The sequence below is a fragment of the Hermetia illucens genome, chromosome 2 (genome assembly GCF_905115235.1).
Source record: "Hermetia illucens chromosome 2, iHerIll2.2.curated.20191125, whole genome shotgun sequence".
NCBI lineage: Eukaryota > Metazoa > Arthropoda > Insecta > Diptera > Stratiomyidae > Hermetia > Hermetia illucens.
The window spans coordinates 87,213,231-87,232,901 of record NC_051850.1 but is presented as its reverse complement, the minus strand read 5'-3'; the positions used below and the strand labels follow the sequence as shown (position 1 = coordinate 87,232,901).

Here is a 19,671-nt window from a genome sequence, read left to right as displayed (position 1 = left end):
ATCGGTATGAAAGGTATTTCGGAGCCAAGGCACCATATAGTGGCAGCCTCCTGATTTTTTTCAGATTTTTCGGTTTGGTAGTTTCTGAGAATGGCCCCCTTAAAGAAATGATCACTTTCAACCCCCCGCACTCCCCAAGTTTCCAAGAAATGTCAAACCTAAGACCGGCTTCGAAAAGTACTAATCGAGACCTTTAATTTGATACCCCACATGACTATATTTGATGAAAAAAAATTTTACACCCCCCTTTTGCATGTATGGGGACCCCCCCTTAAATTCAACGTAAAAGGATGTAACTCACTGTATGTGTGATCGTTCACAGTTCCCACCTTTCTACCAAATTTGGTGTCAATTGCTATAACCGTCTCTGAGAAAAATGCGTGTGACGGACAGACAGACAGACAGACAGACAGACAGACAGACGGACAGACACGACAGACAGACAGACAGACAGACAGACAGACGGTAAACCGATTTTAATAAGGTTTTGTGTTTACACAAAACCTTAAAAATGGAATGACAACATGATTGATTAAACGTTGAGAGTCCGATTACGAGGAGTCGAACATTCGGGTCTCCCTAGCAGAAACACTCAATTTTGCTAATGGATTGCTTAGTTGGACTAAGCAGATCTACTTAATACCGACGGAAATTATTACCATATGAAATGATAGAGTCAGGGCCGTAAGTTTGCCTTCGAAAGCTGACAACAGGCAATCTCAAATAAATGATTACTTAACCCTCATAAAGTTATATTCATACGAAATCTTTACCCTAATGTCATACAGATATTTCCGATGTTTAAATCTGGGTAACCCTTTCGTAGGAACATATGCAGGCGAAGATTTTGAGCAAACGTTGGCGGCTCACCTAGCCATTCGCATTCCCTAAAGTTGGTTCTGCCCAAAAATTGTTCAATTTTTCGTTCAGATGTCGTTCAAAACGTCTAATCCATACAAGGGACTTTTTTAGATAACACATTCTGTTCCATAAAAGCAGCGGTAAAAACATCTCGGTTTCTTTGGAACTTTAGTCGAATCCGGCATCTCGCCAATTTGAATATGTTCGATCCCTAGGAGTCCATGTGACATCAAATGACATCGTCAACACGTGCTTCCCGACTTCCCTTTCAACATCCGATTCATTGCTAGGTTCGGCGATATCAGTTGCCTATTTTGAATTAAAGTTTTTACATTGTCTTTCGCTGCCTTCTGTGACTCTTTCGAGAATTATGCATCTCCCGAAATTTCTACTCAATGTTTTGAACTTCAAAAGTTTAAGAATCTCTAACGTCCTTCAATTTAAGCAGTAAACAGGCGAATCAAATTCTTAAAAGTCTCTAACGTTCGACGTCTCTTATGTCCCCTCCTTGCAGAGGGTATCCGATTTCCCCCTTGCGATTCCTAATTAAGTTTGTAGTAAATATTGTTTTTGTAAGCCTTTTCAACAAAGGTGCGTTTTTTTCACTCGGTTACTTCGTTTTGCCTTGCTTTGTTGGGAATTGTCAGTTGACGCATGATGCTGCAACTCTACAATAAGTGGTCAAACCGGACGTAGGCATAATTCGTTCCTTCGTCTGATTGTGGAAAGTTTATCTTTCTGCTGTCTTGCGTCTCGAACAAGGTTTTGAAATTTTTGAATCCACCGCAGAAATCGGGCTTCACTCCATGATCGACGCTTGCCGATAGAGCAAAAATATCACCAGTCCAGTATCACAAAATCGTTCGATCAATCGATATTCGCGAACGTCGCTGACCTCACTCATGCCTTGAAACACTATTTGTTACAACAGGTTTTTTCTTGTAGGGCCCTTTGATTGAATACACTTTTGTCAAGGCTGTTTTGTTCACCAGTTTCAGATCGGCTAAAGAAATTCCCAGAAGTATGCCGGGCGTAAATATGCTTTCTCTGAGTTTCCATTCTGTTATGCGATCGGCGTTTGCATTATTCCCACCTGTTAGGATATAATGGTTAGAACGTTAGACCGGCGTACGGAAAGTTACTGTTCAAATCTCAAGGGTGACGGAGATATTTAAATTTGGACGCGGAAAATAGTCGACTCAGCTGTGAATGAGTACCGGAGTCAAATCAGGGTAATAATCTTGGGTACTGTAGTGCACCGCTACCTTCTTCTATGAGGTGATCTAACAAACTTGAAGTCTCTGATCCAACTGGATTGTTGCGCCAAGGATAATTATTATTATTCTTAACTTCTGAGAATGGCCCCGTGAAAGAAACGATCAATTTGCAGCCCCCGAACTCACCCCGTTTGCATCAAATGGCAAAACTTCTTTGGACAGTACCAACCAAAGACTTTGATTTACTCCCCGGAGAAAAAAAGATGTTACTTTTGCCTGTATGGGGATCACCCCTGAATTCAACGAAGAATGATGTCACTCACTGCGTATGATTTTCCTAACCGATTACAAACTTTCTGTTTGCTGATGTTCCCTTGGTTATGAGCATTAAAGCTCGACTTCTCCATGGTGTCATCTGATTCACTTTTCAATATTTGAGGCGATTCTGTCTACTCGGGCCCTCTTTTTAAATTGCTTCGTCCGCTTACCAATCCACAAAAGATCTGCGAAACCAATGGTCGCTCTGTTCGCACCAGTTCCATTAGAATGTGTGATGAAAACTCAATCAACTTCTTTCAAATGCTCCATAAATACTTAAAGTAACAAAAGTGCTACTATTGTGACAGCTACTTAGGGATTGTAGCAAAGTAAGGAATTTTATTTTCGAAAATCTTCTCTGCGGTTTCGAAAATTCCTTTCGCGATTTGGTATACCTTCATCAGCCTATTTGAAACTGGTCTTAGTTTTGACATTTGTTGGAAAGGGGGGGAGTGCGGGGGGTTGAAAGTGATCAGGCTGTCACTATAAGGTGCCTGGGCTCCGATATCTGTTCAAATAAAGTTAATAATAGTGTATTACTTTAATTTTTTGTAATTGGTTGGAAAGCCCCCTTAAATTCATCCTAGCACCACGAAATTTTGCAAATGTAGGCTATAATGTAGAGCATGATCATACCAAGTTTGGTAGAAATCGCACTATTATTAACAAAGTTATAATACGTCAAAGTTGTTGCTTCTTTGAAAATTGAAGACTGTCAATGTTAATATCCCCCGCACCTTTCGTACCTGAAGCGTCCAGCTTCCGGTTTCCCGACTTGTAGTATAATAATAATAACCTTTCGTGCAGCAATTCATATTGGATCTGGGTCTTGAAGTGTGTTAGAGCACTTCATTCAAGACCGTAACGATACACCACAAGATTCTAGTACCCTATAGGAGACAATGTGCATTTTCGCTCGGGATTATTACCCTTATTTGACTCAGGTACTCATTTACAGCTGAGTGGACTGCCACCAATGAGATTTGAACCGTGACCTTCCGTACGACAGTCTTGTGTTTTAACCACTCAGCTATCCGGACATTGTTGTGTGTTATATTAAAAGTCCGAAATTCAAGAAACTGCCCTTCCTTCTCTTGCCAATGGCCTTTTTCTGAAAACTATTTGACAGTCTTTATACCTTAATAGAGGCAATCTTTTCCGAGAAATGTAACCTAGGAGAATCAGTTTGACATTCAGCAGCGTTACGAGGGATCACGTATCGGAAAGTCATATTTTTCATATGAAGATAAGCGCTTCTCGAAAAGAAGGAATCTGCTTTGGGAGCATTTAATGAAGAATGTAAACCACTGCTCCATAGGGTAGGATCGGAAATTTCTGCTATTGGGAAGGGCCAGCCCAAAAATTTGAAAGGAACCATCAAGCTGCCTCCATTCGATATCTAGATCTCATGGAGGGTTATCATATCATGCTCAAATAAAGTTAACAATATTATATGTTACTACACTCCTTAGAATTAATTGGAAAAATGTCATTTGGATAGCAAGCTACCTATAAATGGAATAGTTGCGAACTCAAATATTCTTACATAAGAAATACAACAAAATCTTCCATACCTGAGGCATATACCGTAATCTTTTCGTACGTTTGGTGATAACTGCGATTCTAAATGGAGAAGGAGCGCCTTAAGCTGTGTGTCAGGCCGCACTAAGTATGATGATAATGAAATGAAACAGAAACTCCCTAAAAAATGCAATGAAACTTACAGTAACGAAGAGTGAAAAGGATGTACATATGTATTAAGGGGGTGCCTGGGTTGAGAAAGAGGGGGAGCAATATTTCTCGAGTTGAGCTTTTCAAATTATTTTAAGTAGTCAGAACCTCTCGCGTTAGCTTCTTCGTGCACTCAGGGACCACGAACATGGATGTGAAACGTTCAGGTCCCCATATTACCATACCAAAAACATAATAATGTTCGCCTTACTTTAAAAAAAAATAGCAGGCATGACCCACAAAAGAATTTGAGTTTTAACGTCGTAGTCGGTCAATCAATCCACAACCTTATACAATTTACTAGAAAAATCGCGAACGAAAGACTTCTATCCATTTTAATATTTAACACCAGCATTTAATAACATTTCATACCGGCATTTATCAGCAATTTATACCTTACTAGCAAACGAACGTGATCCAAAGCGATAATACCTTCTATTCATCCATTGGAGATACCACTTCCAGTTCAAAAACTACTCGAAACTTCTATTCAACACTAGTTCTAACTTTAAATCACATGCAACCCCTTGCAAATTTACAAGGTATTCAATGCCCTACAAACCACATGCAAATCAAATTGAAAATTGAAACATTTATTGTTCAGTTCGATCGCACCAATACACCACATGACTCGCAGGCAAATCTGAAAACACCTCCACAAGAATACAGTTCATCTCACTCACTCCATACAATCTATGGTCAATCTACCTATGAATTCGCGATGAACGCTCGACAGTGAAATACATTTTTCGATTGACCGTCAAACAGGCAAATTTCAAAATGCCACTCAAGCATTTACCGGGAAAAAAAGATTTACACATCTGATTGGTACACACGGTTAAAATTCTACAAAATAGTCTCCTCTTGCATCGATACACCTGCGGAGATTCTATCACGCCTGGAAAGCATCCTGAAAGTCCTCGATTGAAATGTCTCTCAGGCACCTTGTAATTTGAGCTTGAATGTTCTCCACCGACTCCCAGTGTTTTCCCTTCAGCTCTTTGTCAGCCGAGGGGACAAAAAAAGTCACATCGAGCCAAGTCAGGACTGTAAGGAAGCACCACGGAGGTCGTGTTCTGGATCAGGAAAATTATAACGACGAAGGGTCGTGTGGCTGCGGCGATTGTCGTGGTGAAGCTTGAAAACGTCTTTGCTGTCAGGCCTGGCGCGTACGACCCGTAGTTTCAGTCTCTTGAGCACCTCCAGTTAAAAGGCTGCGTTGATAGTTTGTCCTTGGGGTACAAACGCAAAATGGTTGATTTCTCTGACGTTGAAGAAGACAATCAACATAGTTTTGATGCGAAGCTTCCTCGTGCGCGTTTTTTAAGATTTAGGAGAAGATTGTATGCCACCTTGCGCATTGAGATCTAGAAATGCACTCCTCCTTAGAGGCCTCTTGGAGCATTTGATAAGTTTCGGTTGCATTCTTCCCAAGCCGCACCCAAAACTTGATCGCCTACCGCTATTCCAGTGTGTGCTCCATTGGACAGTGACACAATCGAAAAACAGACTTTGTGCAATAGCACGTCCTAGCACTCCAACTACTCAGAGCGAACTGAGACAAGGTGCATTTGAAAGCGCAGAACGCCCTCCACAATCTCCGACCGGTCTGATCACGCTGCGTTATATAGTTGTGTCATAATAAAACAATGCGCATTACTTTAATAATGCACCCTGTATATTGCGAAGAGGGCATTTTCTGTCGCTGCTCTTGCTCTGCCAAACTGCTCTTAAGGAGTAACATTTTGAGCCATGTTATGATGCTTAAAATAGTTTCCTCCGTTTTTTTTTCTGCCACTGTATTTTCTTTAGGCAAGTACAGGAAGCAATCTCTTGCTTTCAGTGACGCCAAGCCACTGATATGTATAGTATATACAATACTTACAGCGACAAAAATCGTATTCAACCATTTTAGTGGGGATTGATTCAAAACTTTTTTTCGCCGCTTTGTATGACGCAAAATTCAAAAAATCATTATTGTCACATGGTAACGATACTAATCGAATTTAAAATGCAAACAAAACCTTAAAAATGAGGAAATTGAGGAAAAGCTATAGTGAAAAGGACTCTGTGTCAAACCAACAAAATTTTAATGGTCAGTGCTTAATGCCTTAATGTCTACCCATCAACGTTTCAGTTTCTATTATAGTAATTTGCTTCACCTCCACACTATTCCCGCCATGTAGTTCTACGTCGACCCATCCGCGGTAATCCACCTGGATCCACCTTAGGATTATCAGTGGATTAGGATCCACTGGTTGTTATAGCCTGCAATGGATGATGGAAGATAGCTATGGTCTATATATATTATGAGCGATACCACGACCGTCTGGTTGTGGATAAAATACAGTTCAATGGATTGCGGTTGGCGCATCACTTAATCCGTATGGGTAAGGATTATCCAACTCGAAAAGTTTATAAGAGCAATATCTAAAGATGACGTAGGAAACCCTGCTTCAGACAAGGCCGAACACCGGTTGTTTCACCGTTGATGATGATGATCATTGTTAAACACGTCAAGATGAGCAAGCGGTAATGACAGAAGCTTTCGGCAAGGATCTTTAGAAGCACGACTCGAAATTTTAATTATTTAATTAAAAAAATGCCAGATTGTATGATCTCAACCATGAAATATGGTGGACACTATATTTTGGTATGAGGTTGTTTCTCATAAAGTAGATAGTTGCTACGAATTGTAAGGATTATGAAAAAGGACCTGCATGAACTAATTTTAGAAAAGAAGCCCAATTCTTCGGAATTCAATTCAATCGGTAATACAAGAAAACTGAAAGGTTATCTGACAGGAAACAGTAGAAAAGTTGACCATTGAAATAGGAAGAGCGATATTTCGATGAAAAGTCAGTTTCAAGTTATCGATATAATTATGTATTATTGTTTTTAATGTTTGATGTTTGATGCTGAAATTAAAATATTGTCCTCATACACTTTAAATATAAATAAATTTTTGTCTTCTTTTTTATGGCTATCTCAAATTTTTTGTTGACAAACAAAAATTAAATTGTCATTTTTTTTGGAAGATTAAGCTTTTACGATTGACATGCAATCGGCATATTTGCATTTCTTGTAATATTAAGGTTTACTACTTCAATATTCGTTTCAACCCGTGTATTACAAGGCTTGCTGGGTACTTTGTCTTTATGAAATATGAAATTAACTTCGAATGAGTAGACGCTAAATATACTGAGATGATAGCGTAGAGCTTTACCTTTCATAAAATTCTCAAACAAGTTGGAGCGTAATTCTCCAGTATGAGTTTTCTAAAGGCTGAAAACCAATGATAACAATGAATTTATAGGGTGCGGAATATGGTTCTAATAATATTATATTTTGAATTCATGTTTTTATATGAAATAATTGCTGAATATACATCGATGTTTAAAGATAAAGCATTTTTCGACATAATATTCATGTTTTCACCATTGTTCCTTGTGACAATCGGCACAAAATCAAGTTGAATAAAGAAATTTGAAATGTTCACGGAAAAGTTCACTTTTTAGAGTTTCCTTTGGAAGTACAAGCTTAGTTAACTTTCCCGTATATTTAACTTTTGTGTATGTGTATTGTATCATATCTCCATCCATAAGAGGAGAATAAAAATTACGTCAATGATTGCATTCCTTCAAATAAATTTTTTAAATTGATTCAAATTTTTACAGAATAAAATATTTCATTCTCTTTTCCACGGTTCAAAACAGTAAACCTTATTTGAACTGAATATTTTCTCTTTTGTCAGGCACAACCAATTGAGCCAGAACTGACAGCGAAACTTCTAGGTCGTGGAGTGGCGGTTTCTCCGATTGTTACTGTCGAACCCCGGCGTCGTAAGTTCCACAAAGCAATCACGCTGAGTATGCCAGCGCCTAAAGCTCACAGCCAAGGAATGATAAATCAATATTCCGGAAATGCTCCCACACTGCGGCTCCTTTGCTCCATAACAGGTATGTTTCCTCAAATGATCACCAATTGGAAAGTATAAATATTACTGAAGAAAGACAATATTGTTACTATTATTGTTGATTTTTATTCTCAACTATATGTAAGTCGATTTTTTCTTCCTTGGTTCTGTTATTTTTATTCGTGTCGAAATTTCATTATTTATTTCTGGGAAGACAATTTGCAGTGTAGAATTTGCCTTGTTATATTTTTGTATATTGCCTAAAATGTTCTTTATGATTTCAATTCATATTGAATTTTTCATTCACGTGACATCACATGACCCATCAATGGAACATTTAACATATCTTCATGTCTACATATATGTCTACAGAATATACTCTACATGCCTATTCCACATTGACAAGTTCAAACAATTCATTGACACGAAATTGTTTATTATCAATTCGAGAACAAGATTCAAATTATACTAATGCGAATATAATGCATCAAATATCATAGATTCTAATCGTAAATGTTATTCTTAGAAGAAAAAATAATGTTGGATTTTGAATTTGCATTCAAGCCTAGTTCTCTAAAATTGTTCTATTTAGATAGCGTATTCCTTTCCGTAGAATAGTAACCGTTTCTTAAAGTAATTAGGAAGAGTAAAATATTTAATAGAACATTTAAAGTGTTTAAAGTAGAACCATTGGAAATTGGTTTTTCCTATATTTTACGGATCTCTTAAGAAGAAAAACCTTTGTTTTCTTTGAATGTTACTATCAAGTATTCATTAGTAATCCAAGATAACACCTTGTAAATTAGAACCCCCCTAAGATCAAATATTGAGAAAATCAAATGCGTCATCGTAAACCTTATCTTTTAAACTCCTCGAGTATAGCAGCCATGATTTGTAACTCCATCTTATAAGCTTATACGAGTAAAATCATATTTGTGATCGCAATCAAAAAGTAGAAAATCATAAGAGTTTGTTACTAGAAGATAACCTGAAGCAGACGTTATAACTATGAACCATAAAAATGTCGACAATTTCCAAGTAGATGGAATATCATGGATCATTGATAGTCATCGGTTTAGAGTGTACCTTTAGAGTCAATAATACATTCTTCGTTTTTTCATGGTATGAAACTTGTTTTAGCTTCAAAATGTTTCCTTCGAACGGTACTCTTGGAATCTGTCAACGTAGAATAGCAGCAACCTCGAATCATATTCAGCTAGATTAGTTTCCTTATATGTATATCAATGATACACAAGGATTTAGTATTTTTCCATTTGAGCTTCCATAAGGTTGATAAATACACACATTTCTCATCACTTCGAAAAAATTAGTTAAACAATCCACAAAAGGCAATGTCTGTAAGTGAATATGAAAATTTTGGAAGTAGTTTCCACTTTTTTTGGAATGGATACTTATTCTATTTAATGAATAAACACATTGGAGCGGACGAATCTTTGCTGGAATTTTCACAAGTTAACCAGCTATCGTACTATGACGATTGGGGGAGGAGAGCTGAAATTCCTCCATACTCATGGTCGTAAAGTCTTCACTTATATTTAATTATTGAAATATTTTTGGTTAAGGGTTGAGGGTATCGTGAGTTCGCATCCACTTGATGAGAAATCGGACCAGTTGGAAAGAAATTTTCTTCCACTTTCTCGGCTAAACACGCAAATTTTTTATCGAAGTTTTGGCGAATACTTTGCTAGAACCGTTCTTTGATTTCAGAAATCTTTGCTGATGTCGTGCCACCGTTTAGTCAAGTATCCTAACCCAATTCTTATACAATTTGTGTGTCATTCATTATTTTCCGAACAGATCTTCGCCACAATATCTTGTAAAGTCGCTTCTTAGGTATTTTATAACAAAGTACTTTATTAAAATCTCTAGACATATCAACTAAAGGTACGTCCCGAATTCTATTGCAATTCTCGAAAAATGTTTCTTATAAACTTCTATTTAGAAGCATTTTTCAACTTCTTATTCTTTTTCAGCCTTTCTCCCGTTCACAAGGGGGGTTGACACGTCGTGATCGGCTTCGCCATTTGGTTCTATCGAATGCCTGGTCTGGGTGCAATCTCGAGGCTTTCAAATCCCCATCTAGCGTATCAAGCCACCGTTGTTTAGGTCTGCTTTTGGTCGTTTACCATCGACTTTGATGTTCAGACCAATCCTGGCAAGTGAATTCTCGTTTGCACGAATTGCGTGACCATACCATAGCATTTTCCAACTTATTCACTTCAATTTACAATCATTGAAGGATATTCAGTTTTGTGATGTTTTCCTGAATCTTTTCGCTGGCAGTTAACTTTCCCGAAGTTCACTTCCGGCCGGTTATTTGCACGTAGCTCCCTTGTGGTTGTTTCGTGGTGCTGAATATCTTTAATTGTAATTAAGATATCTTTGAACTTGGCCTGAATTAGGCACTAACTAAAATCCCTTTTCTGCTTGTCATTTGTGGTTTTAAATATGGTAGTTCCGACTAAATATAAAATAACAGACATTATATTGCAAATCGACTTTTAAGATCTACCCTTTCCACTAGTAATTTCACTCTTTTTTCAATAGTTCTTTAAAAAAAAAAACACTGAAATTAGGATATATCTACATATATTATGAAATCTATACCTTATATTTTAAAGCAATATAGCCATTTCTATCCTCTGTGTTATAAAAATAAAATTAGTGAAAGGGAGATTAGTAAAGTGTAGGTAGGATAACTCAACTTTACTAAACCCTACTGTGACCAGGAAAATATTCACTGTCAGCAACTAGGTGGCAATACTAAGGTGTTTACTATAATCGACACAGCAGTACGGGCTGGAACTGTTGAGATAAAGAAAATGAATGCGGGGAAAACAGGTATAAATTTCTCTATTTTGACAGTCAAGGCATCATGGAGTGGGCAGTGGTATTTTTAAGAAATTCCACGATCTAAATTTATTATTAGCATTTCAGTTGGCTTTTGGCGACTACTCGACAGAAAAACTACCGTAGATCTCCATGAGAAAAGCACACCAGTCCGCCGTGAAGAGCGATTTTGAAGAATAAGTGACGAAATTATCTTATGAACGTGGAGCAAAGATGATTACATGATTAGTTATCAATATCAATATCTATTAACCTGCAGATGTAAGAAGACACGCCCCTATCATAAGTTTTCCGACGGTAAAACGATGGGCAGTAGGCAAATTTATAAAAAATACCAAGCCTGAATTATAGAAAGCAATGGCTATTACTTTAGAATATCACTTTAAAAAGCTACTACTGCACACTTGCACGTGACGAAGGAAATGTACGATCCTCAAAAGTGGCGAACCCGGCTACCGAATTTGACAATTAGTGAAGTGTTGGAAGATGCTTTCCTGTCATTGAACCCTAAGCTGATCGCGGATCCATCTTTTTTAGGATCGAAGAAGAACTTAATTTGAGTTCTTGAGATGAATCTTCCCTAAGTGTTAGGGTTATCTCTCTCCATTATTCATATTAGGTAGTTCCACAGTACTGATGCCTTCACAGATAGTACTCGTATAGCATACATGTTGAATTGTTCGTTACCCACATTATGTTACTATTTGGAAAACAAATGATGGCAACTCCTTGGTATTGAAATGCCAAATGAAAACTACAATTCTCTACTGAGGCTAGTTTTCAATGTTTGACGCCTGAGCATCAGCTGCTGGGGATATTAATCCCGGGTACCTTGTCCGTCATAAATAAAACAATACTTTTATTTTGTGGTAAAGAAAAGATGGTCTTCATTCTCTTCTCCGGTCATGACCGCCTGGTTAAATTGAGCAAAAATCTTGTCTCGTCCATAGTCCTTGGGTGATTAGCACACACTCAGTTTTTTTAATAACCAATATGTGTGGTTATAAAGCGTGATAACTTATTTCCAACTTTGTCATTTATGGAGCGAAGAGTGTCGGCCTCAGTTACGCACTAGTGCTGTAATCCATATTTCCCGCAATTTCTTATCTCCTTTGAGGCATCGAAATATCAAAAATGCTTTCTACACCACTTGGATTTTCAACAACATGTTGATCTTCGAAGAAAAGAAATGCCGAATGTGCTATACACCATAATGGAACAAAGCCATTAATCGCATCGAAGACAATAGCATGGTGACCACAAGGACAAATGTAGTTTTCAATGGCCATCCGCTGCACTAGGGTCTCTGGCTATTGAGTCATTGGCCAAATACCACCCATATGTAAGGACAGGTGCCTCTACATGACAGACCCCTCCTTCCTGCCGGGGGGCTTCTGCTTTTCTAAAGAGGCATTTTATGCGTTATACGCACAATGAAATTTCACTTAACGCATGAATTTAGTGTAAGATAACTTACCATTTCAGCATATAGCAACTCCTATATAATATTACAATGTGAATAGCATAGCGTACAGCAAGGTTCCAACTTCATGCGAGGTGGGCGTTTTGCTATTATTTGACGTTACTTCATTAACAAATCACACGTATTTATATGTACTGGAATTAAGAAAGTGGCAAAATGCATAGTTTTCCCCGTACAACTGCGTAGGCGCACGACTCTCCGGTATGACATAAAACATTACTTGACACTATCTAAGTGATCTTTCATGACGTACCCCGTAAATGCGGCGTATACGTTTATAAGAAATGGACATTTTAGATTTGAGGCAAACGCGTAAACATAAATGCCAATGTTGTTTTCCATATGCACAAATTTTCACCGGATGTAACTCATTTACTCAGCTACTTTACGAAATGCATTCATTAACTCAAAAAATATTAGACGAGAAACTACGAATTTTCTTATGTACTTTTTTTTTCGTCTAATAGGCGAACCTTATCTAGTCCTTTTTTTATAAAATTTCATTTCATTTACACTACTTCGGGGGTTAAGGGGTAAAGCGTCTAGGGGACGTGCCCAAAAACATTAGGCACCGTGCCATAAACAAGACAGTCTCACAAAAAAACAACTATCAATTCTTATTCCCTTTCGAATAGCTCAAAATATGCACTCGATATGGCCGCTGCCTCCCAGTCAGATATTGCGTAGAAAATGATTTCTCTACTGTTATTGAACTCGAATCCCGTGAAGCAACCATGGTGGTTTAGCACTAAAAGCGTTATCATTGTTTAATAGTTCTTAATAGATAATGTGTGTAGAATATTAGTTCGAATCGCAATAGGAGTTATATCTCAAATCAACAAGTTTCTATCAACTCCTTCACCTTATATGAGAAATGATAATCATTATAATCGCATTATGTATGACAATTTCATGAAGCAACCGAAAATTCAATTGAAATTAAAAGAAAGAAAGCTACATTAGGAAAGATACAAGATAGGTTTCATCACATCAAAATTGGTTTCGATATAAAAGTTAATTTGAAAAGATTATAATTTACAATTTACCGTACCCCTCTTTACATAAAAAGAAATAAAAAAAACTGTATAATTTTTCGTACTAATGCGTAAATGCCTATGTGCACGCATTCCACTCTATGTACGTGAAGGTGTGTTTCGGAAAAGATCTCTAAAAGGTAACTAACAAAATCAATAAATAAATAAAAAATTGAAAAATTTACAAAACAAAGAAGCAAGAAACATTCAAAATCAAATTTTCGTAAGACTTGAATCCCAATACATATTAAAGAAGTTACGACTTTATCAAATTTTAATAGTTATCAAGCTTTTGAGCAATTTTTATAAATTATTTTCTCATTCCTATTATGTACTATTGATAATACAAGGTTGATCAAATCCATTTATTTTGCAAGTTATCACCTCTTAATTTCTGTTACTGAGTTTTTCCCCCAACAATTTACCCAAACATTCTTTCACTCTAATGTATCTTGAATATACGTTCAATACAGATATACGTTACGGAAAACCGAATTGGGATAGACGTTGCGTTGACATTTCTTCAAAAAGCAATTAGCAGAATAGATTTCCGAAACAAAACTTAGAAACACAGCTAACGTGAAAATAAGTCCTAAATTCGCTCAGATTCGTTCGATGTACGAAAAATTTTACAATAATATACAATGAAGGAAATTTCCTGTAAAATAAACTTGCATCACTAATCATGAATCATACTTTTTGTGTAACGTATATATGTATCTTATTATTTCGACAAGGGCAGAAATTTGTTTGTAAGAATTTCCATCAACACGATACAAGCAAAAAGCCGTTCATTCCAAGCAAAGTCCAGATTTTCTTTCAATAAAGTTTCGTACACCTAAATATCACGATTTTCTAACTAGCTTATTTCCTTACGCTCTAATTACTCTTCTCTGTCATAGTTAAACAGTTCTTCATTTCGACTTATTTTTGAACTTGTCTAGAGATACTTTTGATTTCTTTTGACGGACCGAAGTTAAGAAAAATGTATAAAGAGACGAAAAGCGTGTAAAAATGCAAGAAGTAACAAACTGACTCTAATTGCGATGATTGGATATCTGAAGTTAGTTGCCCATAGGGGAACTTTTCTGAAACCGTTGCTAATAACCACAAATCAGCTTTTTCCACCAAAATAGTAAACATCTTTAAATATAAGTTCCTTTGTAAATACTCTTAGTACTTCAGGATTCCTTTAAACAAATTTCATCGTTTATTTTTTAAAAGTGACATATTTTTTTCTAATTCATTGATTTCCGTGCAAATTATTGCTGATTGCGTAGTGCCGAAAATGCAATTAACCAAAAAGTCCTCTGCATCACATTTCGCTGCTTGTAGACACTGCGCGCTGTCATTGTCTCGTAAGGCAAAATTTTCATGCAACCCAATCATAGCAGCCACTTTGGCGACGAACTTACAAAATTTTGCCTAACGACAATGTGCTTCTCATGCAAAGCATCTTAAACACTATTCGTAGTTATAAATATATATTACGGTATTGTGGCCGCGAGCATACCGAAATTACCTAGGCATGTTCTTAGAGAATAGAGGTTGATAGTAATGGTTTCAAAAAATCAACGTTATGTCAATATTGCATACGAAAATTGAAATATATATTTATATAAACCATGTTCTAATTCCTATTGCTTAGTGGCTTCATTGTAGATTATGGCATAGTATGTTTTTAATTGAGATGAATTCCTTACTATTTTTTTGAGAGTACCTTGAGCTTAAAGTAAACTTTGATTTTGGAAGGCAAGCAAACCCAGGATCTATAAATTTCTGAATCTACTTAAACACAGGCGGACCATCGAGAGCTCAGTGGGAAGACGTTACCGGTTCAACACCACTTACATTTGTTAACGACTGCGTCTCATTCACCACGACTGTGTCAGCACGATTCTGGCTGATGGATTGCCGGAATATATCAGATGCAACTAAAATGGCCACAGAACTATACAGGTAAAGTAAAGCTCAATTAAGTAACTCACCCATGAAAAATATTCGCGGACTACGTTTCTGTCAACAGAATATGGCCAACACTGGTCTACAAAATTCACACTTTTCTGCTACAGGAAAACTTATCATATATCGACTTCTCAATATACGATGTTAGCCCAACAATAATATATTAAAGGCAAAATGGCATTTCAGGTGTCAGGTTTCCCCGTGGCAGCAACAAATATATTTTCAAGTGTACAAAAATCTCTCCTATAAATTACATGTGTCTACAGGACTCACCAAAAATTCATTGTTAACATTCTTGTGTCCTGGAGTAGGTGGCTCGCGCACTTACGCCATCGCTTTCAGCTTTACGGTATTTTACTTTTTATTGAAACTTCCTAGGGAGGCTTTAATTCCTCTCAGCTGTTCTGGCATATTATGTCAGACCGTTGCAATAAGCGTCTTATTCAGGGATTAAATTGGTTGCAATTTTGAATAGCGCCTGGATAGCAAATATTAGCGCCTTAAGGGATTTATCCCGTGTGAGGGCCGTTTTTAGAAATTTTTTGAGAAGAACTGGATAAAGATACAAATACGCCATATATTTATTAGCATCTTGAGCATGCGTGATAATTTTTTCGACTCGATGGCATAGTTCATTATTGAATTATTGAAAGCAATTTATACACCCATCTCCAAAAAAAAGGTGTTTTTCTGCTGCGACGCTAGAGGGCGCTGTGATTATCTTAAAGAAAAAAATAAACGGCATTTTAACGTGCAGAGTTAACTACAGTCCGTAAACTAGGATTATTAAAAATATTAAAAGCTACATTTTTGGTGCCTTGTAAAACTTCTTTTTGTGAATTCTGGTGTTTTTTAAGGCTCCTTAAATGAATACAAAAAAACTACAGAATATATCGCAATTATAATAGTTTGCGGACCGTAGAAATATGTTCTGAATAAGCCGTGAAAATTTCAAAGAATTTCGTTTAATAGATTTTGCGCTATGGTGGCAGCCGATTTTCAATATGCAGTTTCGAGAAAAACGCATTTAAAAAGCAGAATGTGATTTTTAGTCATAAAACCTTAATTGATCATTAGTCTGCTATACTTAGTCCATAAATATTAGGTTTCTTCAAGAAAGACATGTATAGCCTTGGCTTTAATTCTTGTCCTTTTAGCGAAGTCATTCGAACGTCATTCGGACCGATAAATACGCGTTTTATTGCGACGATCGACATAAATCTGGCATGTGACTTATTTTGTGTTTAACACTATAATTTCCGAACGACTCCGAATATCAAAAAATCACTTTGCCCATATATTCTACACTATATCTAGATACAATTGCTGCCAAGAAAAAAGTTCAATTCCGCGAATCCGAGACACGGGATGACCCCTTTAATGATCTGATCATGTTGTACGTATGTATGTGGACTCGGACTTAACGTTTAATAAGAAAAGCGTTGTAGGTGTAGATATATACATATAAACTCGAAAGATATTTTTAAGCCTGAAGAATTGCAAAGCAAAGGCATATTTTTCTTTCTCTATGCTTGGGTCAGGTAAATGTCTGTTCCTGTATTAGATATCAGACAGCCAAATGTCTGTGTCAGATAAATGTCTGTTTCAAATAAATGACTGTTTCAGACAAGGTCTGCTTCCATATCAGATAAATGTCTGAGCCTGCCTCAGCTAAATGTTTCTGTATCAGACAAATATCTGATGTCTGCGCCTAAAGCAAATAGGTGGTTGGGGCATTGACTTACACAGTATGTGCATATAAATAATTTGCCACAATACGCGTGTATAAATATTCAAGTTTCTAAATGGAGAATAGTCTACACCTGCAAAACCTTCAAATTTTCTTATTGGATATTAAGTCCGACTCCATCACACATACGTACAACGATACGATAATTAAGGTGCTAATATTCGCTATCCAGGCATCATTTCAATTCGTATTCGTCTTGGAAATATTAATACAAAAGAATTCGTATTCGTACTCTTAAACACGAATACGTTTGAATTCACTTTCACTTGTGTAAATACGAAAATATGCACTTTTTCGAATGCGAATATATTCGTATTCGTATTCATAGAAAATCATGGTGCGAATTTATTCGTATTCGTATTTACGAATACAAATATGCCCAACACTGGCTTCAGAGCAACTCCTATCAATATTTTCGCAAGTCACCTTGAAATTCAAAACAAGTCAAAAACCGAAACTTGGGCGATAAGTTTCTGGCTAAAAATTCAATTGTGAACTATTTTTGAAGATGCACTTAGCCATATGGACTACGATTTCCTGCAAAAATTCACAACCAAAACATATTGTATATACAATCTGCGTAATGAGAATTGTAAACGTTTAAAACTCACGAGCCATGATCATTACCAAAGTCTATATTTTGTTTATATCGATCATCAGCAAGACAGCTCTCAAACTTGTGTTTGACCAAAGGATTTAAAAAAAAACATGCATTTTTCACAAAAAGTCGGTCAACGTCAGACGTTTTTGAGCTATAAAATAGCAATTTATTATTGAAAAAAATCGAACGATTAAACATTACATTTTTCTGTATTGAATAAGCCTCCCAAGTTGCAAAATGATTTTGGTCACCGGCTTCAAACATGTCATTTATAGAAAAACACGTTGAACGTTTCAACTTCGAGCCGTTTATGGAGGGGATTCTTCTCTTTTAATGACCATATCTCAGTTAATTAATTGTTCGCATCGATTTGAAAATTTTAAAGACCTATTCTCTCTCTCAAAAAAGTGCAATAAAAAATTTTTTTTGTTAAGTTACAGGTGGGGTAACCCCTTAACAAAACCACGCCGGACAAAACGGCAAATAGTTGAACCAATCATAATAATAAAACAAGTCCGAATGCCTGAAGCGCCGAGTTTTGGTGATCATCTTATGTGAGCAACTCTCTATGCACGTTCTCCATTTGTACAGATGCAGCTAAGAATATAGAATATTCTGCAATATTTTTCTAAACTCTAAAATACGCATATGTACATACACATCAACGACATAAATACTGTGTTCATCCTAAATAAACAAAGATTGTCTATTACCGCATTGCTAACTTGATTAACGCATCTCCACGCATTTCCACTTTACTCGCTGGTGACCAGGTACACATATGTCTATTATTTTGGTTACTACCCGCATACGACTTCCTCGAATAATTGACACTGATATGCAAACACCTAAAATAAGCCAAAAAAAGGAAAACTACAACGTCCCCATGGACTTCGCCGTTCATATAAGTTCACTTTATATGATTATAACGTCATACACGCCTTAGGGCGCAATAAATTTACCTAAAATGCGAAACTTTGTACTCCTATAACTTTGTTAATAACAGTTGGATTGTCTTCCAACTTTTTGTATTACGTCCTATATTATCGCCTACGCTGCTGCCAAATTTTGTATTTTTGGGATGAACTTAAGGGGGGTTTTCCGGTAAATTTCTAAAGCATGGTAATATACTATTATTAATTTTATTTGTGCAGATTTGGGCACAAGATGTATTTTGAGGCCTAGATTTCATACAGATGCATTATTATGATTTTTTTCACATTTTTCGTTTGAATAGGTTCTGAGAACGAGACCTGTTTTAATTTTGCATTTAGACCCACATTTTAAGCCCTATCTCCCCTATGTTTTATTCAATACCAGAAAAGAAAACACCAGTTTCGCAAAGTACTATTTGAGCCCCTTCATTTGATACCCGACATGACCATATTCCATTGAATGGCATAATGGCATAGCCTGAGATTATCACCTTTTGTCAATGCCATTATGTTATATAATGGAACCCACTATCCAAGGATGAGCGACGTACAGGTTTCCATAACGTCACATGGCGTAAAAGAATGCACACTTCTCAGAAAGCTGGGAACAGGGGACGGCTGAAAAACATTTCCATAAACTGTGAAGGATGGTGCGCAGGCATCGTTCATTCACTATGCTCCACAAATTGGGTTATGCTAACCATAATCAGTTTGGTAGAAATAAAATGGGTCCAAACTGAATAAATGTAAAAAAGGTCTAACGATTGCAAGATTAAAACTTAAATAAGTAAAAAAAAATATTTTAGATAATTTTTGATGGTGAGTAAAAGTTTAATGTGGATGAAACATAATTAATACTGGAGCCATCTAAGAGATAAAATTTTCAGTAACAGAAATTTTATGGTGTATATATGAAAACATAAATAATTTGCGTAACAGTAACTTTGACCGTCTTGAAGGAATTGTTACTAACTATAGTAACTTAACTA

General features: G+C 36.5%; 1 protein-coding gene across 1 annotated transcript in view; it reads left to right on the top strand.

Annotated features, from left to right (window-relative positions):
- The window catches only part of LOC119648490 (titin-like), an 84,581-nt gene that overhangs the window by 11,497 nt on the left and 53,413 nt on the right, over positions 1-19,671 (top strand). Inside the window, exons 2-3 of the mRNA XM_038050256.1 lie at positions 7,882-8,086; positions 15,231-15,390. Of these exons, the coding sequence (XP_037906184.1) occupies positions 7,882-8,086; positions 15,231-15,390 (365 nt within the window). The remainder of the gene's footprint in view (positions 1-7,881; positions 8,087-15,230; positions 15,391-19,671) is intronic.